The 24,552-nt window shown below is 35.5% G+C and overlaps 1 protein-coding gene across 5 annotated transcripts in view; it reads left to right on the top strand.

Moving 5' to 3' along the window:
* The window catches only part of Ulk4 (unc-51 like kinase 4), a 536,812-nt gene that overhangs the window by 119,364 nt on the left and 392,896 nt on the right, over positions 1-24,552 (top strand). For all 5 annotated transcript variants that reach the window (XM_046437488.2, XM_046437490.2, XM_046437489.2 and 2 more), the window contains one exon: positions 10,637-10,819. In XM_046437488.2, the coding sequence (XP_046293444.1) occupies positions 10,637-10,819 (183 nt within the window). The remainder of the gene's footprint in view (positions 1-10,636; positions 10,820-24,552) is intronic.

Here is a 24,552-nt window from a genome sequence, read left to right as displayed (position 1 = left end):
TATGTTTTGTGCATCTTTCAGTTTGATGCCAGGTCTGTTGATTGCACATTAGGGCTTTTCCTGCAGAATTTGAGGGAACCTCCTCTCCCAAGTGTGAGTAAAGGGCAGGAGGTTACTTACATTAACTTTCCCTCTTTACTGGGAGGGGGGAAAAAGTGAAATAATAGGGGAGAATGATCCTAATATCATAATCTTAAGAACATTACACCTGTATTGTGAGCAGATTTATATGAGAATTAAAGACAGGTTATAGAAACTAGGAATCTGTGGGCTGGGGCTAGGGATCAGAGGTAGAGCGCTTGCCTAGCATGAGGGAGGACCTGGGTTCGATCCCCAGCACTACATTAAAAAAAATAAACACAAGAAAGATATTGTGTCCAATTACAACTAATAAATAAATAAATAAAAAGAAACTAGGAATGTGTATTCTGAAGATACTTCACATACATTCCTGGCAAGAAATAACAGTTGCTTCCTCCCCTGGGGGCCTTGCTAGAGGTGAACTTTCTTCTCAATTATTTTTTCCATATTCACCTCTAAGGAATGTGTCATGGAGGTTAATTTACCTAGTTGGTGATGAAATTGAGCGTTCTTACCATGACTTTTTAAGATCGTTCATGGTTTTGCCACTGCATTGCATATTTTATCCCATCTTGTAACACTAGTTCCCTTACTTAGTATGGCTCAGTCAAGCTTATAATTGGATATTTCCTAGGATTTTTGCACATTTTTCAGTCCTGGGACCTTTCCCCTTTCTTTTGCCTGTACCTGGGATGTTTTCTGCTGGGTTTTCACATGGCAACTCCTCATTTTTCAGGTCTCACCTTATGTGTCACCTCCATTAGGATGTATCTGGCTCCTCTTCCTTGCCATTGTGATTGGTTCTCATTTTCCCCTCACAGAAATGAACACAGCTGTATTCCACTTATTTATATATGGTTTTCCCTATTAGAGTGTAAAGATAGGAGCCCTGTTTTTCCTCTCCTGAACACATGGAAGATGCCTCAGGATTGGTGATGTTGATTGAATGAATGAGCATTGGGCGGGGGATAGCATTGCTTAGCTCTGAGGCATGAACCTGCTTCTTGATCCACTTGTAACTGTCCACATTTGCTGCCTCGCACTGATTTTCTGAGTCATTTCTCCTAATGAGGTCTGGCCCCATAGATTCCTCTACATCAGTGTGGTCCCCAGACAAGTAGCATCAACATCAATTTTTTGCACCCCAATTTAGATTTGCTAGATCAGAATCTCTTTAGGGAATGAGAGGTGGTAGGCAAGGATGAGGCACAGTAATCTGCACTTCAGTGGTCCTCCAGATAATGTTTAACCTGTTGAAGTGTGAGAACTAGTGCCCTGGGAGGGTACTAAAGACTAGGAGGGTTTCTGAGACCTTCTAGCCCTTAGAAAACACCAGTGTGCTTTAAAGTGAAAGATGACTTATTTCTTTTCCATAGTGGTGACATCATTCATAGGCATTGGTAGTTGGAGGAAGTGGACCTGAGTTGGGGAAATGGGTTGAATAGATAAAAGTGAATCTTAGATTATTGGGATTATAGGGAATCTCTTTATAGGAATCACAGTGGGGACTTGAGAAATTAAATTGAGTAAAATGGCTCCTATCGGGGAGCTGACTGGTGTAATCATAATTATTGAAGTGCTGAGATGAAAAGGTATCAAAAGATATGTGGGGTAGTGGTTCTCACTATTCTCACTAGAGGTATGGGTAGAGTGAGCACTTTTCAAGCAACATTAACTACTTTCTCTTCTCTCTCTTCACCTTGAATTTATCCTGATATATCTTAAGATCTTTCAAGGCTCAGATGAGAGAGTGTATAGTTTGAAAAAGCTTTCAGGATAATATCATATGATGTTGAGAAATCATTTCAAAGACTGAAGAGAAATGGTTCTTTTCTTCCCTTGGTGACTCTGTTTGTAATAAATATGCCACCTTCACTTCTGATTTAGTCTATTTTTTAGAAATTATTTTATTAAAAAGACTAACAATTCAAATTCTGAGTTGTATCAAATTTTTATTTGAAGAAAAATTTGAAGGGAATTTTGAATTGGAACGGTTATTTACAGTTATGAAATATATTTTCAAACTTTGTTTCATGAAGTATTTAAAAACCAAATCACTGAAGATTGAACTTGACATTGTTTTTGTTTTGATTCAGAAAGTACAAACACTATTGTGCTGAGACTCCACATCATCTCTGTTGCTCTGAAGCATTCAACTGAATTTAATATTCAGAAGTGACTAAAGATTGTCTTCTGTGTGAGCTTTTCAAAATGGAAAATTTTTTAAGCTTTTGAACAGCATTCTGAAGAGGAGACACTGAGATTGTCATCATGTTGTTTTGAATGTTACTTAAAAGATATGTCCGTATTCTATCAGGAAGTTTCTGCATTATAATCAGGGATTTTATACCAATTGAAAGTCAGTTTGCTGTGTCAGCTTCTCTAAGAGTTATTACAGTGTTAATGAGATTAATTGTTTTGCTGCATTGAATCACTGTTGGGAGGATCCTAACTCTCTTGAAATATTTTGGTTGCAGTGTGATCTTTAAGGACATCATTTAAAATGCTCTTTAAACAAAAATTGGATTAAAAAAAAGAAATGATTGTTTTGGTTTCATCAATAGCAGTTTTAGATTCATTACAAGTGAGCTTTTTCATTGGCACATATTACATGGAATATTTGGTTTAATTGTGGCATATTTGTATATGGATATAATTTGATCAGTTTCACCCCCTAGTACCTCTCCTTTTCCCCACCCCATTTCCTGATCCTGTTCCTAAACCTAATTGTCTCCTTTGTGCTATCATGCTATTCTCCCCAGCCCCCCACCCTTCTTCCCCCACTAACTTCCATTATAAGATAAGGTATGTGGTACTTGTCTTTGAGTCTGGCTTATTTCACTTAACATGATGCTCTCCAGTTCCATCCATGTTCTTGCAAATAATAATTTTGTTCTTTATGGCTGCATAAAATTCCATTGTGTGTGTTTATAAATCATTTTATCCATTGACTGTTGATAACTTGACTGTTGTGAAATGTGCTGTGTAAACATAAAGAATGCTGACTTTTTGATAAATACCAAGGAGTGCTATAGCTGGGTCATATGGTAGTTCTAATCTCAGCTTTGTGAGGAACCTCCATACTGATTTCTGTAGTGGCTATGCTAATTTACTTTCCCACCAACAGTGTATAAGAGTTTCTTTTTCTCTATATTTTGGCCAGCGTGTATTATTTTTTTTTTGTAGTATTGACTGTTGCCATCTAATGTGGAGTGAGGTGGAATCTCATTGTGGTTTTGATCTGTTTCTCTGGTGGCTAAAGGAACATTTTTTGAGAAAATTGTTGGCTGTTTGTACGTTTTTTTTTTTTTTTTTTTTTTTTTAAGAACTATCTATTCATTTCATTTGCCCATTTATTTTTTTGGTGGTGGTTTTGAATTTTTTGTGTATTCTGGGTATTAATTTTCTGCCACAAGAGTAGCTGGAATAGATTTTCTCCCATTCGATAGGCTGTTTCTTCATGCTGTTAAATGTTTCCTTTGCTGTGCTAAAGCTTTTTAATTTGATGCACTCTCATTTATTCATTCTTGTTATTTCGTGAGCTATAGGAGTTCTAATCAGAATAGGAAGCCATTTGTTCATAACCCACTTGAATCTAATGTATAAAATATGATATGTCAAGAGCTTTGTAATGTTTTGAACAACCAATAAAAAAAAAGTAAAAAAAAAAAAATAGGAAGCCATTGCCTGTACCTATATGGTGAAGTGTTTTCCCCTAACAGTTACAAAATTTCTGATTTTAGGCCTAGATCTTTAATCCATTTTGAGTTGACTTCCACAGAGTCAGAAATAGGGATCTAGTTTCATTCTTCAACATATGAATATCCAATTTTCCTAGCACTATTTTTTTTTTAAAGACTATCTTTTCTCCAAAATGTTTTTAGCACCTTGTCAAGAATCAAATGACTATCTATGTGGGTTTGTCTTTGCTTCTGTTCTATTCTGTTGGTTTATATGCCTGTTTTTATTTGTTTGTATTTTTTTAATGTGGTGCTGGGGATCGAACCCAGTGCCTCATGCACGCTAGGCAAGCGCTGCACCACTGGGCCACAACCCCGGCTTTATATATGCCTGTTTTTATGCCACTGGTGTGCTGTTTTTCTTCCTATGACTCTAGTAAAATTTGAAATTGGGTATTGTGAAACCTCCAGCATTGCTCTTTTTGCCCAAGATTGCTTTGGCAATTCGGGGTGTTTTGTTCTTTCATCTGCATTTTAGGATTGCTTTTGCTAGTTCTGTGAAGAATGTTATTGGCATCTTCATGGGAATTGCAATGAATCTGTGGATCACTTTTGGTAATATGGCCATTTTAACAATATTCTTCCTGTCTATGAACATGGGAAGTCTTTCTATCTTATAGTATATTCGTTTTTTTTCCTTCAGCATTCTGTCATTTTCCTTGTGGAGGTTTTTCACCACCTTGGTTAGATTTGTTCCTAGGGACGTGTGTGTGTGTGTGTGTGTGTGTGTGTGTTTTGGAAGCTACTGTGAATGGGATTGTTTTTCTGATTTTCTTTTCCATGGGTTCATTACTGAAGAATACAAAATCTATTGATTTTTTTTGTATGTTGATTTTTTTTTTCATCCTGCTACTTTGCTGAATTTGTTCATCAAAGTCTTCTGGTAGAGGCTTTAAGGTTTCTAAGTATAGGATTATATCATCTCCAAATGGGCATGATTTAACTTGTTCCTTTCCTGTTTGTGTTTCTGTATTTCTTTTACCTAATTGCTCTAAAATTTTGAGAACTGTGTTGAATAAAAGAATCTTGGTTCTTGATTTTAGAAAAAATGCTTTTCCCTCATCAATGTGATGTTGGCTTTGTCATATATATCTTTTACTGTGTTGCGGTGTATATATTCTTGATTTCTTAAGGATTTTTTTTTCTTATCATGAAGGGGTGTTGTATTTTGTCCAAGGCGTTGTTTTCAACTAATGAGATGATTATGTGATTTTTGTCCTTGATTCTATTTGTATTATATTAGTTTATTGATTTGTCTATATTGAATCATTTTTAATATCCCAGGAATGAAATCAACTTGATCATTTATGTGTGATTTTTAAAAAATATGTTGTCAAGTACAGTTTGCTAGTATTTTTTAGTTGTAGTTGGACACGATACCTTTATTTACTTATTTTTATGTGGTGTTGAGGATCGAACCCAGGGCCTCTCATGTGCTAGGCGAGTGCTCTACTACTGAGCCACAACCCCAGCCTAGTTTGCTAGTATTTTATAAAAGATTTTTTGCATCTATATTCATCAAAGATACTGATATGAAACTTCATGTGTCCAGTTTGGTGTTGGTATCAGGATGATACCAGTTTTATAGAATGAGTTTGGATGTGTTTCCTTTCTTTACATTTCATGGAATAATTTGAGGAGCATTATTAAATATTCTGTAAACATTTGGTAAAATTCAGCTGTGAATCCATATGGTACTGGGCTTTTCTTTTTTGGGAGGCTTTCTATTACTATGTTCATATTCTTCTTTGTTATTGGCCTCTTTAGGTTTTCCATATCCTTGTATGTGCTGGAAACCGGTCCATTTCTTCCATATTTTCCCATTTGTTAGCATATATTTTTTGGAAATAATTCCTAATGATTCTTTGTCTGTAGTGTCAATGGTAACATCTCCTTTCTCATAATTTTATTAATTTGGATTTGGTGCGTCTTTAGGTTAGTTTGGGTATTTATCAATCTTTACAAAGGACCAACTCTTCCACTGATCCTTTGTATTCTTCTCTATTTAATGAATTTTTGCTCTATATTTCTTTCCTTCTACTGGTTTTGGAATTGGTTTATTCTCATTTTTCTAAGATCTTGGGATGCATCAAGCTCTTTGTGATTTTTTTTTTTTTTTAATGTGGGCACTCATAATTTCCCTCCTAGAACTGCCTATGCTTTATCCCATAGATTCTGATATATTGTTTCTATTCTCAACTTGATTCTAAGAATTTTTAAATTTTTTACTAGATTTTTTCAATCACCCACTCATTATTGAAAAGTGTACTGTTTGGTTTGCATGTGTTTTTATAATTTCTGTACTTTTTCTTGATTTTGATTTTGAATATCATTCCATTATTATATAACCTGATAAGATACAAGGAATTCTCATTGTTTTTCTTGCCAAGACTTGCTTTTTGGCCTAATATAAGATTTCTTTCGGAGAAAGTTCCATGAGCAGCTGAAGAGAAACTGTATTCTCCTGTTGTTAGGTGAAATATTTTGTACATGTCTGTTGAGTCCATTTGATTTAATGTATAATTTAACTCTGTAGTATCATTATAGATTTTCTGTGTGGATGGTACATTGAGATCATTCCTTTTATTAGGGCCTGTCCGTCCTTTTGAGTAGTTTTATGAAATTGGGTGCACTGAGATTTGGGGGGTACTAATACTTAGAATTTTAATCTTTTTTTCAGTTGTTCCCTTTACTAATAACACATTGAACTTCTTTGTCTCTTCTGACTAATTTGACTCAGTATATGCTTTGTTAGATATAAGAATAGTTACTTTTGCTAGATTTTGGATTCCATTTGCATGGACTATCATATCCTATTCTTTTTGAACTTCAGTTGGTGAATATTTTTACTGGTAAGGTATATTTCTTGCGCATGACAAAATTAGGTCTTATTTTTAAATCCTGCCTGCTAGATTTGTTTCTTTGTTGGGAAATTAAGATCATTTACATCTAGGAGGTTGCAGAGAGAGAGAGATACATTACTTCCCCTTACTTTATTTTATTTCTAATGTTTGTTTCATTCCTAGTTCTTATTTGATTGTCCATTCTTTTAATGAGCTTTATTCTTTCCCAGGCTCTCTTGTTGGTTTCTTCAGTGTGTAGGATTTCTTTAAGTATCTTCTGCTGTACTGTCTTAGTGGTCATGAATTCCTTCAGTTTATGCTTATCTTGGAAGGTTTTTGTTATTTGATTTTGAAGAATACCTTTGCTGAATATCATTGTGTAAGCTGGCAGTTATTTTCTGTTATTTTGAGTCTTAAAATACATCATCACTTGCCCTCTTGGTCTTTAGAGTTTCTGCTAAGAAATCTATAGGCATTCAGATTGGCTTGCCTTTATAAGTGACTTGGTGCTTCTACAATTTTAAAACATTTCTTTGGCCTGAATTTTTGGCATTTTAGCTATAATATGTCGTGAAGAGGTTCTTTTGAACTCATGTCTATTTGCAGTTCTAAATGTCTGCAGTACTTGCGTGTCCATCTCATTCCTAAGATTAGGGAAACTTTCTGCCATTATTTCACTGAATTAGTTCTCTCTCATTATTCTGTATTTTCACCCCTTCCTCCAGACCTATGAGTCTTAAATTTGGTCTTTAAATGTCTCAGAGCTCTTGCATATTCTGTTTCTAGTTGTTTCTTCTCCTCCTCCTCCTTCCCCTTTCCCTTTTTCTCCCTCTCCTTCTCCCCCTTCCTCCTCTTCCTTCCCCCCTTCCTTCTCTTCCTCCCCCCTTCCTCCTCTTCCTTCCCCCCTTCCTTCTCTTCCCCCCTTCCTCCTCTTCCTTCCCCCCTTCCTTCTCTTCCTCCCCACTTCCTCCTTTCCCTCCTCCTTTCCTCCCCCGCTTCCTCCTCCTTCATCTCCTTTTTCATTCTTGTTAATGGGAATTTAACCCAGGGACAGTTTATCATTGAGTTACATCCCCAGCCTTTTTGTTTTGTTTTTATTTTTTATTTTGAGATAGGTTCTCACTAAATTGCTTAGGGACTTGCTAACTTGCTAAGGCTGGCTTTGATCTTGTGATCTTCCTTTTTTAAACTTCTGAGTTGTTGGGATTATGGGCTGTGTGCCCAGTTCATTTATCATTTTTATCACCATTAAAAATTTCTTTGACATTTGCTTCACTTCAGTATTTATGAGTTTAGTTATTGGAAAGTTTTTGAACTTTTGAAGGCATCTTATTACCTTGTGTTCTCATGTTATCTGTGTTTCTATTTTGAAACTTGCTTTTTTGAGGGGGGATATACACACACACACACACACACTTACACACATACACATACGTATATATAAAATATATATAAATTTACCTTATAATACATGTGCTATAAAATAATTAAAAATCATACATAATAAATATAAAAATCTATTGTTACATCAGTGTATTTTTAGCGAGATGCATTTTCATAAAGACTGGAAATAAGGGTTAGCATTAAATGAAAACATGTGCTTTAGAGCATTTTATTTTTGCGAAAGATTCAATTTTATACCAACCAACACTTGTATTCCTTATATTATCAATAGGAAAAAGTTTAAAAGGAAACTCATTCTTGGTGATAGAAAAAATATTTTCCCCCTGATTTTCTAGAAAATGAAATGTTTTTCAAAGTTCTAAAAAAAAAATGTTTCCCTCATTCCCTCCCTTCCTGCTTCCTCTGTCTTCTAGACATCATATTTCTAACAACTTGTCTTGTATTTGATCTTTTCATTGTTAATGAAAATTATAGACTGGGGTTAAATATAAATCAGGGAGGAGGAACTCATGTGATAATTTGAAAAAGTATGAACAATCTAGCAACAGCTCTGGAGGGCTAACTTACCTGTGTTTGAATCCTTGCTCCGCCTTTTCCTGGCTCTGACATTTTGCAAATTACTTAAATACTCTAAGTGTTAGTCTCATCTGTAAATGGGGTAACACTACCTTTCTTACATATGCTTGGAAGAATTTAATGATTTTTAGACAGTCTGAGATAGTGTTCCATACAGTAAACAGTGTTAAATATTAAGTTTTATTAGTAGTTTTCAGAACTTAGTGCCTGCACAAAGAATACATTTATTGTCTCCCCTGCCCACTTTGGCATTAAGTTTTTTGAGCTCTTTATATATCATGAGGATTAATGCTTTATCTGAGGTGCATGTGGCTTTGGATTTTCTTCCATTCTGTAGGCTCGCTCTTCATGCTCTTGTTTCCTTTGCTGTGAAGAAGTTTTTTAGTTTGATATCATCCCATTTATTCTTGATTTTACTACTTGTGCTTTAGGAGTCTTATTGAAGAATTCGCTTCCTAAGCCAACATGATGGAGTGTTGGGCCTATATTTTTTTCCTAGTAGATGAAAGTTGTCTGGTCTAATGTCTAGCTAGGTCTTTGATCCAGTTTAAGTTTTGTGCAGGGTGAGAGATGGGGGTTATATTTCATTCTGCTACATATGGCTTTCCAGTTTTCCTAGCAGCATTTGTTGAAGAGGCTGTCTTTTCTCCAAAGTATGTTTATGGCACCTTTGTCTAGTATGAAATAACTGTATTTATGTGCGTTTGTCTCTGTGTCTTCTATTCTATTCCATTGGCCTTCAGGTCTGTTTTGGTACCAATACCATGCTGTTTTTCTTGTTATAGCTCTATAGTATAATTTAAGGTCTGGTTAATTAATAAATGGTCAAAGGAACTGAACAGAACTTCACAGAAGAAGAAATACCAGTGATCAACAAATATATGAAAAAATGTTCAACATCTCTAGCAATTAGAGAAATGCAAATTCAAACCACACTGAGATTTTCTCTCACTCCATTTGGAATATCGACAATCAAGAATACAAATAACAAATGTTGGCAGGATGTAGAGAAAAGGGTACACTCTCATACATTGCTGGACTGCAAATTGGTGCAACTACTGTGATAAGCAGTATGGAGATTCCTTAGAAAACTTAGAGTGGAACTACTATTTGACCTAGCTGCCCTACTCCTCAGTATATACACCCAGGACTTAAAGTCAGCATGCTATAGTGACGAACCTGCATCAATGTTTATAGCAGCTCAATTCACAATAGCTAAGCTATGGAATCAACTTGGGTGCCCTACAATAGATGAATGGATAAATAAAATGTGGTAAGTATACTCAATAAAAATATTATTGTGCCACTAAAAAGAATGACTTTATGGCATTTGCTGGAAAATGGGATGGATCTGTAGACTTTTATACTAAGCGAAATAAGCCAATCCCCCAGAGCCAAAGGTTGAATGTTCTTATATGTGGATACTAACACACAACAAGGAGGGGAAGGGGAAAAATAGAAGTTCAGAGGATTAGACAAAGGGGAATGAAGGAAAGGGAGGGTGGACAGGAAATAGGAGAGACAGTGGAGTGAATCTGACTTAACTTTCCTATGTACATGCATAAATACACAGTGAATCTGTGTCATGTACAACCATAAGACTGGGATCCTAATTAGAATAAGATGTACTCCATGTTTGTATAACTATGTCAAATTATACTATACTATTATATATAACTAAAAAGAACAAAAATACATTTAATGTTTATTACTTAAAAAGGAAGTTTTCTTATAGACTTGTGAATTAGTTAACTTATTAATTTAGTGATTATTGTTGTAATACTGATGTTTTAAAACAACTTTATATTTTATTGGCAGCTAGGCTACTGTTCTCCTTTTAAGTTTGTTTAAATTTTCTTTCTTGTGCCAAAATAAAAAAGGAGCAAGGTTAGTACTTCCTGTTTTTGCACAGGAGTGTATGTTCTCTTTTGGGGTAATGGTTAATAGGCTTTAAGTTGTCTGACAATCGCAATCGCTCTCCTTTCTCTGCAGGCCTTGTGTAGAATCACTCGCCAGTCTCCTACTGCCTTCCAGAATGTTATTGAGAAGGTGGGACTAAACTCCATAATAAATTCCCTGGCCTCTGCCATCTGCAAAGTTCAGCAGTACCTGTTGACCTTATTCACTGCCATGTTGTCCTGTGGGATTCATCTTCAAAGACTAATCCAAGAAAAGGTTTGAATTGACTTCAATTTCATCCATTATTCTACTTTTAAAAGTTGATTTCTTATATAGTTTTATTGGTTCAACAGATAATGTCATCTCTGTAGAGTTTATTCTTCATCCCAGGAGATCTTTTTGAATTTTCTAAACCTTTGTACCATACAGCATTCCTTTGAAGACATTATAAGAGCATTTTAGTGATTAAAATAGAAATACAATAAATGAATTCTGCCTGCTTGTCCCATTTTAGTAATGAAAAATGAGAAAATTCGAGTCGTTCCTATATGCTGGCATTTATTATGTCTTATCCACCTCGGCCCTATTTTTTTCCATGTCCTTTTCCTGCGTTGGGAGGGATCCCTTCACATTCTCTGCTTACTCTGACCCATTTTTATTCTTGTCTGATACTCTGCCAAACCAAATCACTATTGGAGCCCCCTTTCTCAGTTTTAGTCTCTCCCTATTCCTTTGATGTTGTATTATCTATAGTATAATTTGTAAGTATTACATTCTTTTTAAAAATCAGTTAAATCAACCATATTTATTTTTCTGTAGGGTCTCCATCACATAAGTTTATTTTGAACAACAAAGACGTTCCAAATCCAGTAATTGCTGGACGTTCAGTGTTAAGTTGCTACCATTTTAAGTGAAGCCATACCACTTGCCCATTAGCCAATCCTATGAAAGCCCTCCAAATTTAAAGAGAAATCTGAAACAATAAACGAATCTACATTACCTAATACATAATATGTAGCAGATATGATGCCAACCCACCCTTCTCACATCTCCTTTCTCATATTCCTTTATATTATCATCATTCTTTTTTATTGGTTCAGATTAATTATACAGAATGCTGCATTTCACTGTGGCCTATTGATGCACACATATAACTTGATCAATTTCACTTTCAGGTACATCTTACTCTTTCCTCCTCCTTCCCCTCTGATTATCATCTTCTACCTTATTAATGTCCTTTCTACTTTTGTGAAGTCCCTCCTACCCATTTCCCCACTGCTTTCCACATATGAGAGAAAACATTCTTTCTGAATGCAGCTGATTTCACCTAGTATGATGCTCTTCAGTTCTATACATTTTCCTACAAATGACATAATTTTGTTCTTTATGGCTGAATAAAACTCCATTGTGTGTATATATTGCATTTTCTTTACCCATTTATGTATTGATAAAGAAAATGCAATATATACACATGTGATAAACATGGGTAATGCATGTATCCTTAGAGTGTACTGATTTTAATTCTTTTGGATAAATAGCAAAGATGCTATAGCTAGGTCATATGGTAGTTTTATTCTCAGTTTTGTGAGAAACCTCCATACTGGTTTCTGTAGTGACTGTACCAATTTACTTTGCACCAACAGTGTTTAAGAGTTCCTTTACCCCAGCTTGCATTTTTTGGCCTATATTTATTGTCATTTGTATTCTTGATTACTGTCATCCTGTATGGAGTGAGATGGAATCAGTATGGTTTTTGAGAAATTCTTTGACTAAAGATGTTGAAAATTTTATCAGATAATTCTTGGCCATTTTTTTTTTTTTTTTTTGTGGGGGGAGGTACCTGGGATTGAACTGAGGGGCACTTTCCCACTGAGCCGCATCCCCAGCCCTATTTTGTATTTTTATTTAGAGACAGGGTCTCACAGAGTTGCTTAGCACCTTGCTTTTGCTGAGGCTGGCTTTGAACTAGCAATCCTCCTGTCTCAGCCTCCTGGTCTCTGTAACAGGCATGTGCCACCTTGCCTGGCTGTATTTTTTGAGAAGTCTGTTCAATCCATTTGATCATTTATTGGATGGATTGTGTGTGTGTCTGTTGGGTTTTTTGGATTCTTTGTTCTGGATATTAATCCTCTGTTGGAAGAGTAGTTGGCAAATATTTTCTCCCATTCAGTAATCTTTCTTCATGTGGATGTTTCCTTTGCCAAAGATTTTTAATTTGATGCTATTCCATTTATTGATTCTTGCTATCATTTCCTGAACTATAGAAGTCTTATTCAAAAAGTCATTGGCTGTGCCTATATGTTTAAGTGTTTTCCCTTTATTCTTTCCTAGCAATTGCAAAGTTTTTGTTCTTATGCTTAGAGCTTGGATCCATATTGAGTTGACTTTTGCATAGGGTCTATTTACATTCTTCTAAACAGGGATGTTTCCCCAGCACCATTTGTTAAAATGACCATTTTTATCCAACATACATTTTTGGCACCTTTGTCAAGAATCAGATAACTGTAACTATGTGGGTTTGCTTCATCTGTTGTGTTGATCTACATGTCTGTTTATAAAAAGAGTACTATTGTGGTCTGTGTATGAGGTGTCTGTCCCCCCAAAACTCCTATATTGTGACAATGTTCAGGGGTAAAATGATTAGATTTTGAGAGCTGTAACCTAATAAAGTGGGTTAATCCATTGGATTAATAAATTGAATGGAGTAAGTGGGTGGTAACTCTAGGCAGGTAGGGTGTGGCTGGAAGAAATGCGTCATTAGGAGTGTGCCTTTTGGGTTTATATTTTCCTGGAGTCTACCATGAGGTGAGCAACTTTTCTCTCCTGTGCCTTGCTGCCATGATATTCTTCACTTCAGGCCCAGAGTGATGAAGTACGCCAGTCACGAACTAAACTTCTGAAACCATGAGTTCAAAAGAAACTTTATCTGCTCTCAGGTATTTTGATTACAGTGACAAAAACCTAACACAGATACTATGCGTGAGTGTGCTCACTCTTGCGCTCGCCTTGGTATTGGTATTTTGATGGGGGTTGTTTTGACGCTCTTGATTATTTTTGGTAATATGCCATTTTAACAATATTATGTCTATGCATGATTGTGGGGGTAGTATTACATTCCTACCAGGGTGTCATAAACGGGTCTCTCTAGTACCCTTGTAACAAGTGACTTCTCTCACCCCTTGCTGAAGAGTGATGCATGTACCAGTAGCATCAGCATCACTAGGAAGTGTTAGAAATGCAGATTCTCAGGCCCACTACAGATCTGCTGGATCAGAATCTACATTTTAATGTCATCTCTAGGTGATTCCATTTGAGTTTTATGGTCTGAAAAGTCCTTTCTGAGAACATTAGTGTTCAGTGAAGTGTGTAAAGAGGTTTAAAAAAAAAAGTAATGGCTATACATAAGGTGGAAGGTAATGAGTCAAAGATATTTTAAGTTTTGGAAAACATGGTAGAAGTAACACTATTGGGTCTCAAATGGGACCACTTAAATACATATTTTATGAAATCAGATGCAAATGGAGTTTTCTTTAGTCATAAGAATATTACGTCAGTTGCAGGAAAATGGATGAAACTGTAAAGCATCATGTTAAACAAAATAAGCCAGACTCAGAAATGCAACTGGTGTGTTTTTTTTCTCATGTGGAAGCTAGTGGGGGTTAAAGAAAGAATAAAAGGGCCATTATGAAAGCAGAAGGGAAACCAATAGGGCAAAAGAAGGGGATGGGGGAAGGGGAAAGCAAGGGGAGTTATTGGGGAGGGATATTAGTGAAATTAAATGTTATGTGCATGTACCAATATGCCACAATGAAACTTACCCTCAGATAAAGTATTTTTCCAACAATCTATGTGTCTAGTTTTTGCTATTAAATTTTCCAAGTTATTAAATGTTATTTAAAAAGTAACACTCAAGTAGTTTTACTGCATGAATTATGGTAAGAAGCCCAGTTTTGGAAGCTAATTATTTAAACTCTTAGCACAGATGGGGATTTATTAAACCTAAAATATTGTGTTTTCCAATGGCAGTAAAATAAGATGTATTCATATGATTTTTGTCTTATAATGAGTAACTGATTTTCATGTTCTTAAATGTTTGAATGAGGAATTAAACATATGGAATGATAAGTAACAATTTACTTTTGATCAGTATTGGCACTTTCTAAAGTTTTTTATTGTGGGAGAAAAACTGAAAAATTTATTACCTTAACCATTTTTAAGTTTGGAGTTCAGTATTAAGAATATTCATGTTAGTGTGAATCAGACCTCCAGAAGTTTTTCATCTTGCAAAACTGCAGCTCCATCTATGAGATGTTTTGGGTGGTATTAAGTCTCTAGATTTTATTTAAATCTATTTTATTAGGCTCCCTCTGACACCAAACTGGCTGGGCAAAGGAGGGTGCTGCCTTGTTACTGCTGGGTTGGGGCAGAATTCCGGGTGCCCAGTGGATTTGCTCTGATACCTGAGCTGGTGGAAGAGCTGCCCACTGTTGCTGGGCTAGAGGGAGAGTTGAGACTTTCCGTTAGGCCTCCTCTGTTGGTAGCCTACCTGGCTGGCATGGGGTTACTCATTCCTGGTGAAAGGCCAACGTGCAGGCTTCCTACTGTGCCTTTCCTGATACTGGCAGGGAGAGGGAAGGGAAGTGTGTCGTTTAGTGTGGTTAGAGATCTAGGCTTTTCATAAAGTCTACACTGACACTACAGTGCGGGGAGAGGGACCTGGCTGTTGCAGAGTTGGGATGAAAGTCCCACATCTCTACATGTTTTTTTCTGACACTGCTTTGGTTGGGGATAGTGTTGGGGTGACTTGTTATGGTCATGTGAAGATGGAAGTCATGGCATCCTACTTACCCTTTGCTGATGGAGCTGGAGTTTAGGTTTTTCATGGTATTGAACTTAAGTGAAATAACTATTAACTAAAGTTTTCTCTCTTCCTGTCTGCCCCTTTCTAGGTCCTTTGGTTTGAGAGAGCTGGTTTTCTTATGTACTTGTGTATGTGTATCTTTTAGTGTTTCCAAGGTCCTAGACTCTCTAGAGCCCACTCTGGGATATGAGGCAAAAAGCTAACCCGAGGAACAGAAGTCCCAAGGCCCCTAGCTGTTCTGCTTCCTTCTCTTTACCTTTCAGTCATCTTGGGTTTGTTTTATGTATATTATCCAGGAATTTTAGCTCCATTGAGTGGCTGGAATAGAAGTGCATCTTCTCTCTTCTAGTTTTTCAAATGTGCCTATAACAGCTCAATAATAATCAAACTCATTTAAAATGTAAGTTTTTATTTTTTATTAATTAAAACATTTTACCACTTATTGGGCATTCACTCTGGCCCATGTACTTTTAGCAATTTGTAACTCTTTCACAAATGAGACTTTGTGTGTTGACTATTTCTCCAAGTTCATGGCAGATATAAGTACTGGATATAAATGTTTATACTTTTAACAGGGCAGACGGTAAACAAGGAAACAAAATAACTGTGGGAGGTGCTAGTGTTCTGAAAATCATAAACAGTAATGGGACGGAGTGACTGACTGCAGGAATCGATGTGCAGCCAGTCTCCTTTAGTATAGTTGGGTGTGAGGAGGAGTTGGTGAAGGCCTCCCTGAGGAGGTTATGAGAAGGAGCATGCTAGGTGCAGAGCTGGGGGAAGAACTTAGTGGGTCAGCTTCCCTAAAATGTGAAACTATTTGGGGCAATCTTGAAAGAGGAAAAAAGCCAGCAGAGTTGAAGTACAGCAAGTGGGAATGAAGGGACATGGGTAGAGGCTGGGAAGTTGAAAGCAGATCTGGATCATGTAGGGCTGTGATATTGGCCCTCCACATGGGCTTTGTTTGACACAGTGGCTATTGTTTTATTTTTACTGAAAGAAGATAAAAGTGCATGCATCTGTACATACATATGTGTTTGAGGAACAGGTTTATTCACATTATTCTTGCTAAAATGAGGGTCCCCCTCACCCTGCCCCTGCAAGTGTTTGGTTTTGGTGGGTGTCGAGTGCTAGATGAAGGGATATGGGAGCCAATACAAAGTTTCTTGTGTCCTGCACATGTGGTTCTTCTGAGTAGACTGATGCCTAGAAAATAAGTTCTTGAGAGAGGTCTATTCCTATCTTTCTCAATAAAAAATTTTTGCTTATTGAAGACAGTTTAGAAGAAGAAATCAGAATCATCTGTACAATCTCAGTTATTTAGAGATAATTTTATTTTTTGTCTAAATTTTAGTTTACAAAGTTAGGATAAAAATGTTGATTTATCTGTTTTCACAATATGTTAATGATATTAAATATTCCTTAAGAACATTTTCTTCTTCTCTTTCCTCTCCCACTTTCTTTCCCTTCCCTTCCCTTCCCTTCCCTTCCCTGAGCTAAGCATGTGCTCTAGCACTGAGCTATGTCCCTAGCCCAAAAACGTATGGTTTGTTAGATGATGTCATTTTTGAAGCTCCAATAATTGGAATCTTCCCTCTTATTGAACTGTTTGCCTTCCATTGTTCGGTTCCCACTTGCCCCAAAACAAGTATCATCTTATTAAATACATCTTTGTGTTCACCTCTAATACGTTGCCTCTACTGTTAATGGATTAGTCTCTGCACAGATATTACTAGATTGTTCTCTAGAAAGGTAGATGCTATAAATAACATTCACTTGTTATTTAGCTAGTAGTCATTTAAGCCTATGTTATTTTCTATTATAATAAAATCTAGAGTTCAGAAATTTTAAATTAGCAGTATACTTGAAGTTTTCATTGTTATTTGTAATTAGTGATTAATCTGTTTGAGATATGAAACCATAGCTAGGTTTTCATCTTAAACCACATTAACTAGATGCTGTAGTTTGTTTTCCTCTGAATTATGCTCATTTTCTTGTGTGTATTTCTTTTAGGTATTGGTGGAATCTGTTCACACTGTCACCTGCATTAGCTACTGGGGTATCAGTGTTCTTTTATATAATCATTACCCAGCAGCCATTTGCCTTACTTGTGATGGTTTTGTTGTGTGTCATTATCTTCAACATGATCTGCTTGCCTGTAGTTGTACTTAAATGGCAGAAAAATCCTTTATACAAAACAAGTGTTCTATATATGTAATACAAATATACCCCCATAGTAACAGAAGACTCTCTTGATTCACAAATCATGTGTTTTCCATATTTCAGTAATTGGAAAAATTGGGCAAAACAAAAAGTGACATTTTTCAATGCCCCCCACCCCTCAGGAAACTTTCAAACCTTTGGTGAATGGCATTTACTATGTGATTCTGGAATCATGGTTAGATGTTAGGGAGCTGATTGTAGTGGTGCCCTCTTATCTGTAGTTTTGCTTTTCATGGTTCAACTGTGGTCTGAAAATATTGAATGGAAAATTTTGTATCTTGTTTTTTTTTTTTTTTTTTTTTTTTTTGGTTCTGGATCATACGTTTTTGGGCTAGGGATATGGCTCAGTGCTACAGCACATGCTTAGCTCAGGGGCACTTATCCACTGGGCCACATCCCAAGCCCTCCCCCCTTTTTTAAAAAAAATTTGAGATGGGATCTCACTAAGTTGCTGAGGCTGGCTTTGAATTTTCCATCTTCTTGCCTCAGCCTCCCAAGGTGCTGGTATTACGGGCATGCACTACTGTGCCCAGCTTGAAAATTCTGTATTTTGAGAAAGAAGGACAACATTCACATAATTTCTATTATATTGTTATATTTATTTTATTATTAGTTATTGCTAGTTTCTTTCTGTGCCTAATTTATAAAACTATCAGTTTAGTTTGTAAATTAAACACATAGATACATGTGTATAGAAAAAAAGCACGTACAGGGATTAGTATTTCATGCATCTGCTTGGAAAAACATGGAAAAGGGGAGAGTACTGTTTCAACTTAAATTCTTAAGTGAATAAGAGACTTCTGGAAAGTCTGATAAGGTTTAAGAAGAAACCATGCAGATTTGGTTTGAATGTATGTACTAATATTTACCCTATAAACTTTTTTCCTGGTTTACTTCATAGTTATATTTCTCTGGTTCTTCCAAGCTGTTTGGGTCCTGCAGACATGCAGTCATTACGAGATGGGGTTGAAGGAGCTTGGGAGTTCATGGATGTTTCTTGCTCTTTATTGGGTAGAAAGATGCTGGATGAGTCCATTGTGATATTCTCTAGTTATGACACCTCAACATTTAAAATATCCCTGGAAATCTAATGTAATTTTTACCAGATTTTAACTTTTAAAAATTTTAAGGTTTTACATATTCAGTATGGTAAATTCAGAATATGTAGAATACATAATACAAAAAAATTTAAAGTGCTTACTGTGCTAACCTCTGTAACCATTTTAATATTTATCTCTTCAAGTTCATATACATAGGCACATTTCATTTACATGTTTCCCCCTTCCCTGCTGCCACACACATTACTAGAATCTTCTCACAGAAATTGGATCAACTGTATATTTGATAAATATTACTCAATGAGGGGTTAAGAATGTGTGTCTAGCTCAGTTACTGCAGTTCTTCAATATCATATTATTTATTTTCAATATTTTTTAGTTGTAGTTGTACATAATCTTTATGTGGTGCTGAGGATCAAACCCAGGGCCTCGCACGTGCTAGGTGAGTGCTTTGCCACTGAGCTACGCCCTAACCCCTCGATATCATTTTAAAAGATTATTACATCCATTTTATGAAGGCATCACTCCAACAGTTCATTATTACACATTTAAATTTTCTGTCTTTAAGCCATGGAGAGCATTCTTATGGTTAAATCCTTTTGCATGGACATTCAGAGTTATTTTCTTAGGATAAATTTTTAAATAAAATTCCTAGTTTAGTCTTGCATTTTTTTAAAAAAGTCCCTTTTCCTGTGTAGTTTATATATAAAACACTATGGTTTTATGTATGTTGGCAAATAGCTACAGTTCCAGTAAAAATGATAACATTGTACCCTGAATATATATCTTCACATATGTCAAAAATTTTGGTTTAGAGCTTTATTAAGTCCATGGTTATAGTCCCTTCATTTCCTTCAACTTACTTTTTTATCTTTAAGATTTTCAGCCAAGATATTTCAAGGTCACATGGTAAATTATGATTCTTTTTCTCCCCATAATCTTCATCTTTTTAAATTTGGTGAACCACAGTAAGTTATTTTGGATTGCTGGAATTTGTGGTTCTGTTTTACATTTTGACTCAGAAATCATGCCACTTGGAAAATGGGCTTCGTTGTCTGACCTCAGGGTATCAGTAGAAGGTGACTATTCTTAGAACTTAGAAAATCTAAACAGAACAAGAACAGAATCTGAAAGACTTCTGTTTCTGACAGTATAGCTGAACAGATGCCTTGCAAGTTTTTACTCTAAAAACCTTAGAGGTGCAGGCTGGGGTTGCGGCTCAGCAGTAGAGCGCTTGCCTAACATGGGCGAGGCTCTGGGTTTGATCCTCAGCACCATAAATAAATAAAAATAAATGTATTTGTTAACTACAACTAAAAAACATTAAAAAAGAAACCTTAGAGGTGCTGGATGATTTTTGCAAAGACATATCTTAACTTGGGAAAAAAAAAATCAGAAGCTAACTGGAGATGAAGTGAAAATCAGAATGATTGCTGTGAAACTAGTATGGTAGTCGTGGTTATCAAGGGATGGGTGGGTGTGTTCAAGACAAAGTTTCATGTATAAAGTTGAGAGAATAATGTAATTGCCCCATGTATACCTGCCATCAACACTTTTAAATACGTGGCTCATTGTGCTTTATTTATATTCTTTCTTCATTTATACTTGGCACATAAACACTGGTCTTCCCTCTGCATTATTGTGAAGCAAAACCCAACATCACATCATTGTGTAACAACTTCATATGTACGTGTAGTAGATGGGAATCTTTTAAAATAAATATATTCATGTCACTCAACACTAAAAAATTAATACTTTCCCAATATATTCTCTGACATATCCTGGCAGAGTTTACATTTTCTTGACTATCTCATAAAAAATGATTTTTAAAAAAGATTATTTGAATCAGAATCAAATCAAGTTTCTTATTTTATTTCTTAAATATTTATTTTTTAGGTGTAGTTGGACACAATGCCTTTATTTTATTTATTTCTATGTGGTGATGAGGATTGAACCCAGGGTGCCAGGTGAGGCTCTACCGCTGAGCTACAACCCCAGCCCCGTTAAGTTTCTTATTTTATGTTGATTGATCTCAGTTCTCTTTTAGTATTTGTGTTCCCTTATGTTTTTTCCCTTCTTTGTAATGAATTTGTTGAGTAAACTAATCATAGTTAGATTTTTTCCACAGCTGTTTTTTGCTGATTGAATCTAGCAAACAACATGGAAAATGTGAATCTTTTGACATATGACTTCTGTATTTGTAAACTGCTATTAACAGGTTTGAGATTCAAGTTGAATGGGGGGGAATACTTCGTTGATTGTATGTATAGTTGTATGTTCTTTGTATAATAGAAGACACATAATAATTGCTTGACTTTCTCTTTTCTGAGTTGAGTGAACAGTGGCTTCAGGAAGTTTCAATACAATATATTGATTATAAATTTCCCTATAAGCCTTTCACTTAATGGCTTTAGGAGTTATCAATGATAGTTACTTATGTCAATATATTATAATCATAATAGTATGTCTTTAAATTCTATCATTCTTTGTTCATTAGTTAGGATTCCTCTATAGGAAAGGGGTCTTACTTATGAACTCCTTGTACTGAGATACAGTTTATACAAGCAAAGGCAGGATAAATGCTTCATTTTTTGTCTGGTTTTCAGGATAATGCATTGATTTTTTTTCTACTATTTTCCAAAGATTGATTCTTTTTGTGTACTTATGAACTGAAAAATCATGTATAACTAAAAAGAACCAATTAAGAAATTTGTAATGTTTTGAACAACCAACAATAAAAAATTTAAAAAAAAAAGAACCAATTAAAAGATTTTGATGTGTTTCAATCCATTGTACATAATATTCTTTTCCAGAAACTTGTGCAAGGTGCCTCCCAGGTTTTTTGTCTGTGTGAATAGTCTTTGCTTTCTTGTTACTGATACAACAGTAGTTGCACAACTCCTCTTGTGCATTTTCTGCTCTGGATCTGAAATCATCCATTTTTCTCAAGGAGTCCTGGTTTTTCTACTGCAAACTAGTATTTAGGGTCCATAGTCTGGTATGGGTACTCCTTACTACTGTTTTGGTTATTATCTCTACATCTTTGCAATGAACAGAGCTAGGAAATATGTATTTAAAGTATATTAACTGGGCTGGGATTGTGGTCAGTGGTAGAGTGCTTGCCTGGTGTTTGTGAAGCACTGGGTTTGATCCTTAGCACCACATAAAAATAAAGGTATTGTGTCCATCTACAACTAAAAAAAAAATTAAAAATACGTTAACTGTATTTTTAAATACACTATATTATATTAGTATTTGTTTCTGTTAAATAGAAAATCTTAATGACATATAATTTTTATAATATTTATATTGTATATTTTGAACAATAACAGTGTAATTAACATGATTTTCTGAACACAACTTATTAACTTTAATTTTTTTAGTTCTTTTGTATTTGGGTATTTCCACCAAATTAATTAATGCATTTAACCTTCTTTTATATAACTCTTTGTCTTACTAAGCCACCAATTTGTGTACACTTTAGGTATGACATATTTTTTAAAAAAAATTTTTGGCTTCATTTGTTTTATAACCATGTAAAACATTAACTTGGTTCCAATGTCATTTTAAGAGAAGACCAATTCAGAGAAGTCTGGTTTTCATCTTTATCTTCTACACTTTCTCCATTTTTCTTATTGAGTGTAAATATTTCTAGGGTGACATTTAATTTTCCACTTAAAATATAAGCAAATATCTCTATTTTATCTCCACACATAAAAATGTACACATGTTTCCCTCTTTATTCATCTCTGCCTACTTCTCTCCCTATATAATGAAACCTTTTGCTTTTCTTTCTGAAAATGTAAATTTCGTCTCATCTTTAACTGTGTCTCTGGGAACCTGTGAAGATGAACCTGTTGTCTCTGTTACCAAGCAGGAATCCTTCTGGTTAAAAAATGGTTCCTGGTTGATAAGTTGCATCTGGACTGGGAAAATAATAAATACTTGGTAGGAAGCGGTAACTTTTGACTTCTATAAATGCAATGGTTTTTATTTCTGAGGAGATCCTCTGTTAACTCTTTGGAAGATCTGCCCAGGGGGTTGTTTCTAGATGTTGATACCTATTGGGTATGACCCTCTAAGTCAAGGTGGTTCCCATCCCCACACAGTATGGTTCTTTTCTCATGGCATCTGAGCTGTGCTGCCTGGCATCTGATGCTGCCTTGCTGGTAGGCCTTGGATTTTGAGCAAATGGGTAGAAAACATGATCTGGGATAGTCCATTGAATCTGTTAAGTTGGCTCTGAAAAGAACCCTGGTAGGTTCTGCAATATCCCTCCCTTCTTAGATGAAGGGTACACCTTTTATATATCTCTTTTTATGTGTTTTTGTGGGCGGGGTTAGTTAATATATCTCAGAGACAACTCATAGCTGTTTATAGAATGTTCCTCATCTTTTTTTCAAACAGTATTTCATGGTCTGCATGTACCACATTTCTTTCTTTCAATTGGTTTCCTATTGATTTTTGAGTGTTGGATCTCTCTCCTTACATTATAGGAGTAACATATGAAAAGAAAAACTTAAATATAATTTAACCAACTCTTTGTGACTTTGTTGTATGGAAAGCTTTCCTAAGGAATTGGTGTCCAACATAAAAAATGTGAAAAATAGTTGAATAACAACAAGAAAAAGATAGGACAAAGTGGACTTACATGTGAAGTTACTTCACAGAAGAAACAGGAATGGTTGATAAGCTTGAACTGGTGTTGAGAAAAAGATGAAAGTTAAAATGAGTCACTATTTTATATTCTTAGACTGGCAAATGTGTAAGTGTGACGATAAGAATTGTTGGTAAAGGAATGGGCCAGCAGAAGTTCTTTTAACAGTCACTTTGGAGTGCAATTTTCTCTCTAGTAGAGGCTGAAGATGTACATACCATAGCAATAAATATCCCTATTAGGAATATATCTTTATACAGAAATATGTGTACACATAAATGTGTGAAAATTGTTTAGCATAGTATTGTGTTCATAATAAAGTAAGATGGCAAACAATGTAAAAGTCAACCAACAAGAGGTTGTGTAACTAAACTAATGTATCTATGTGGTGCAGTATTGTACAGTAGTTAAAAATGAATAAACCAGCTTGAAAAGTATTAACACTGGTAAATCTCAGAACTTTGAGTGAAAGACAAACTGCAAAATATAATATATATTGGTCTTTTTTTAAAAACATTTTTTAGTTATCAACGGACCTTTATTTATTTATATGTGATGCTAAGAATTGAACCCAGTGCCTCACGCATGCTAGGCAAGAACTCCTCCATTGAGCCACAACCCTAGCCTGGATACCGAAGTCTTTTTGTGTTTTTTTTTTTTTTTTCCCTCTTTTGTGTGTGTGTATGTGTGTATATATGTGTGTGTGTGTGTGTGTGTGTGTGTGTGTGTGTGTATATATATATATATTTTTTTTTTTTTTTTGGTACTGGGGATTGAACCCAGGGGCACTTTACTAATGAGGCACACTCCAGTCCTTTTTAGTTTTCTAAGACAGGGTCTCACCAAGTTTCCCAGATTGGCTTTGAACTTGTGATCCTCTTGCCTCAGCCTCTGGGATTATGGGCATGCACCACTATGCCTGGCTCCAAGTCTTTATATTTTTTATGGTGCAAAATTACACAGTAAAATATATTGGTGCCAGCACTAATTCATCAGCTTCAGATATTTTGAACAGAAGTGGGGGAGAGAGCTGTGGACAGAAGGAAGAAGGTGCAATTGGAGAAGGTGCAATAGAGGTTTCACCTATGTCCATGTTAGCAATGTTTTTCAAAAGCAAAAATGAGAACTAGGGCTTATGTGTTTAAAATAAGATTTGAAAAAGTCACTACTTTGATAAAAATCACTACTTATTTTCCTTTGGAAGGGGAAGAGT

This window comes from Marmota monax, unplaced genomic scaffold, assembly GCF_021218885.2.
Source record: "Marmota monax isolate L192 unplaced genomic scaffold, Marmota_monax_Labrador192_F-V1.1 WCK01_AAM20220418_F8-fsc00021, whole genome shotgun sequence".
Classification (NCBI taxonomy): Eukaryota; Metazoa; Chordata; class Mammalia; order Rodentia; family Sciuridae; genus Marmota; species Marmota monax.
Note: the sequence above shows the minus strand (reverse complement) of the source record. Positions and strands in the feature narration are given on the sequence as shown.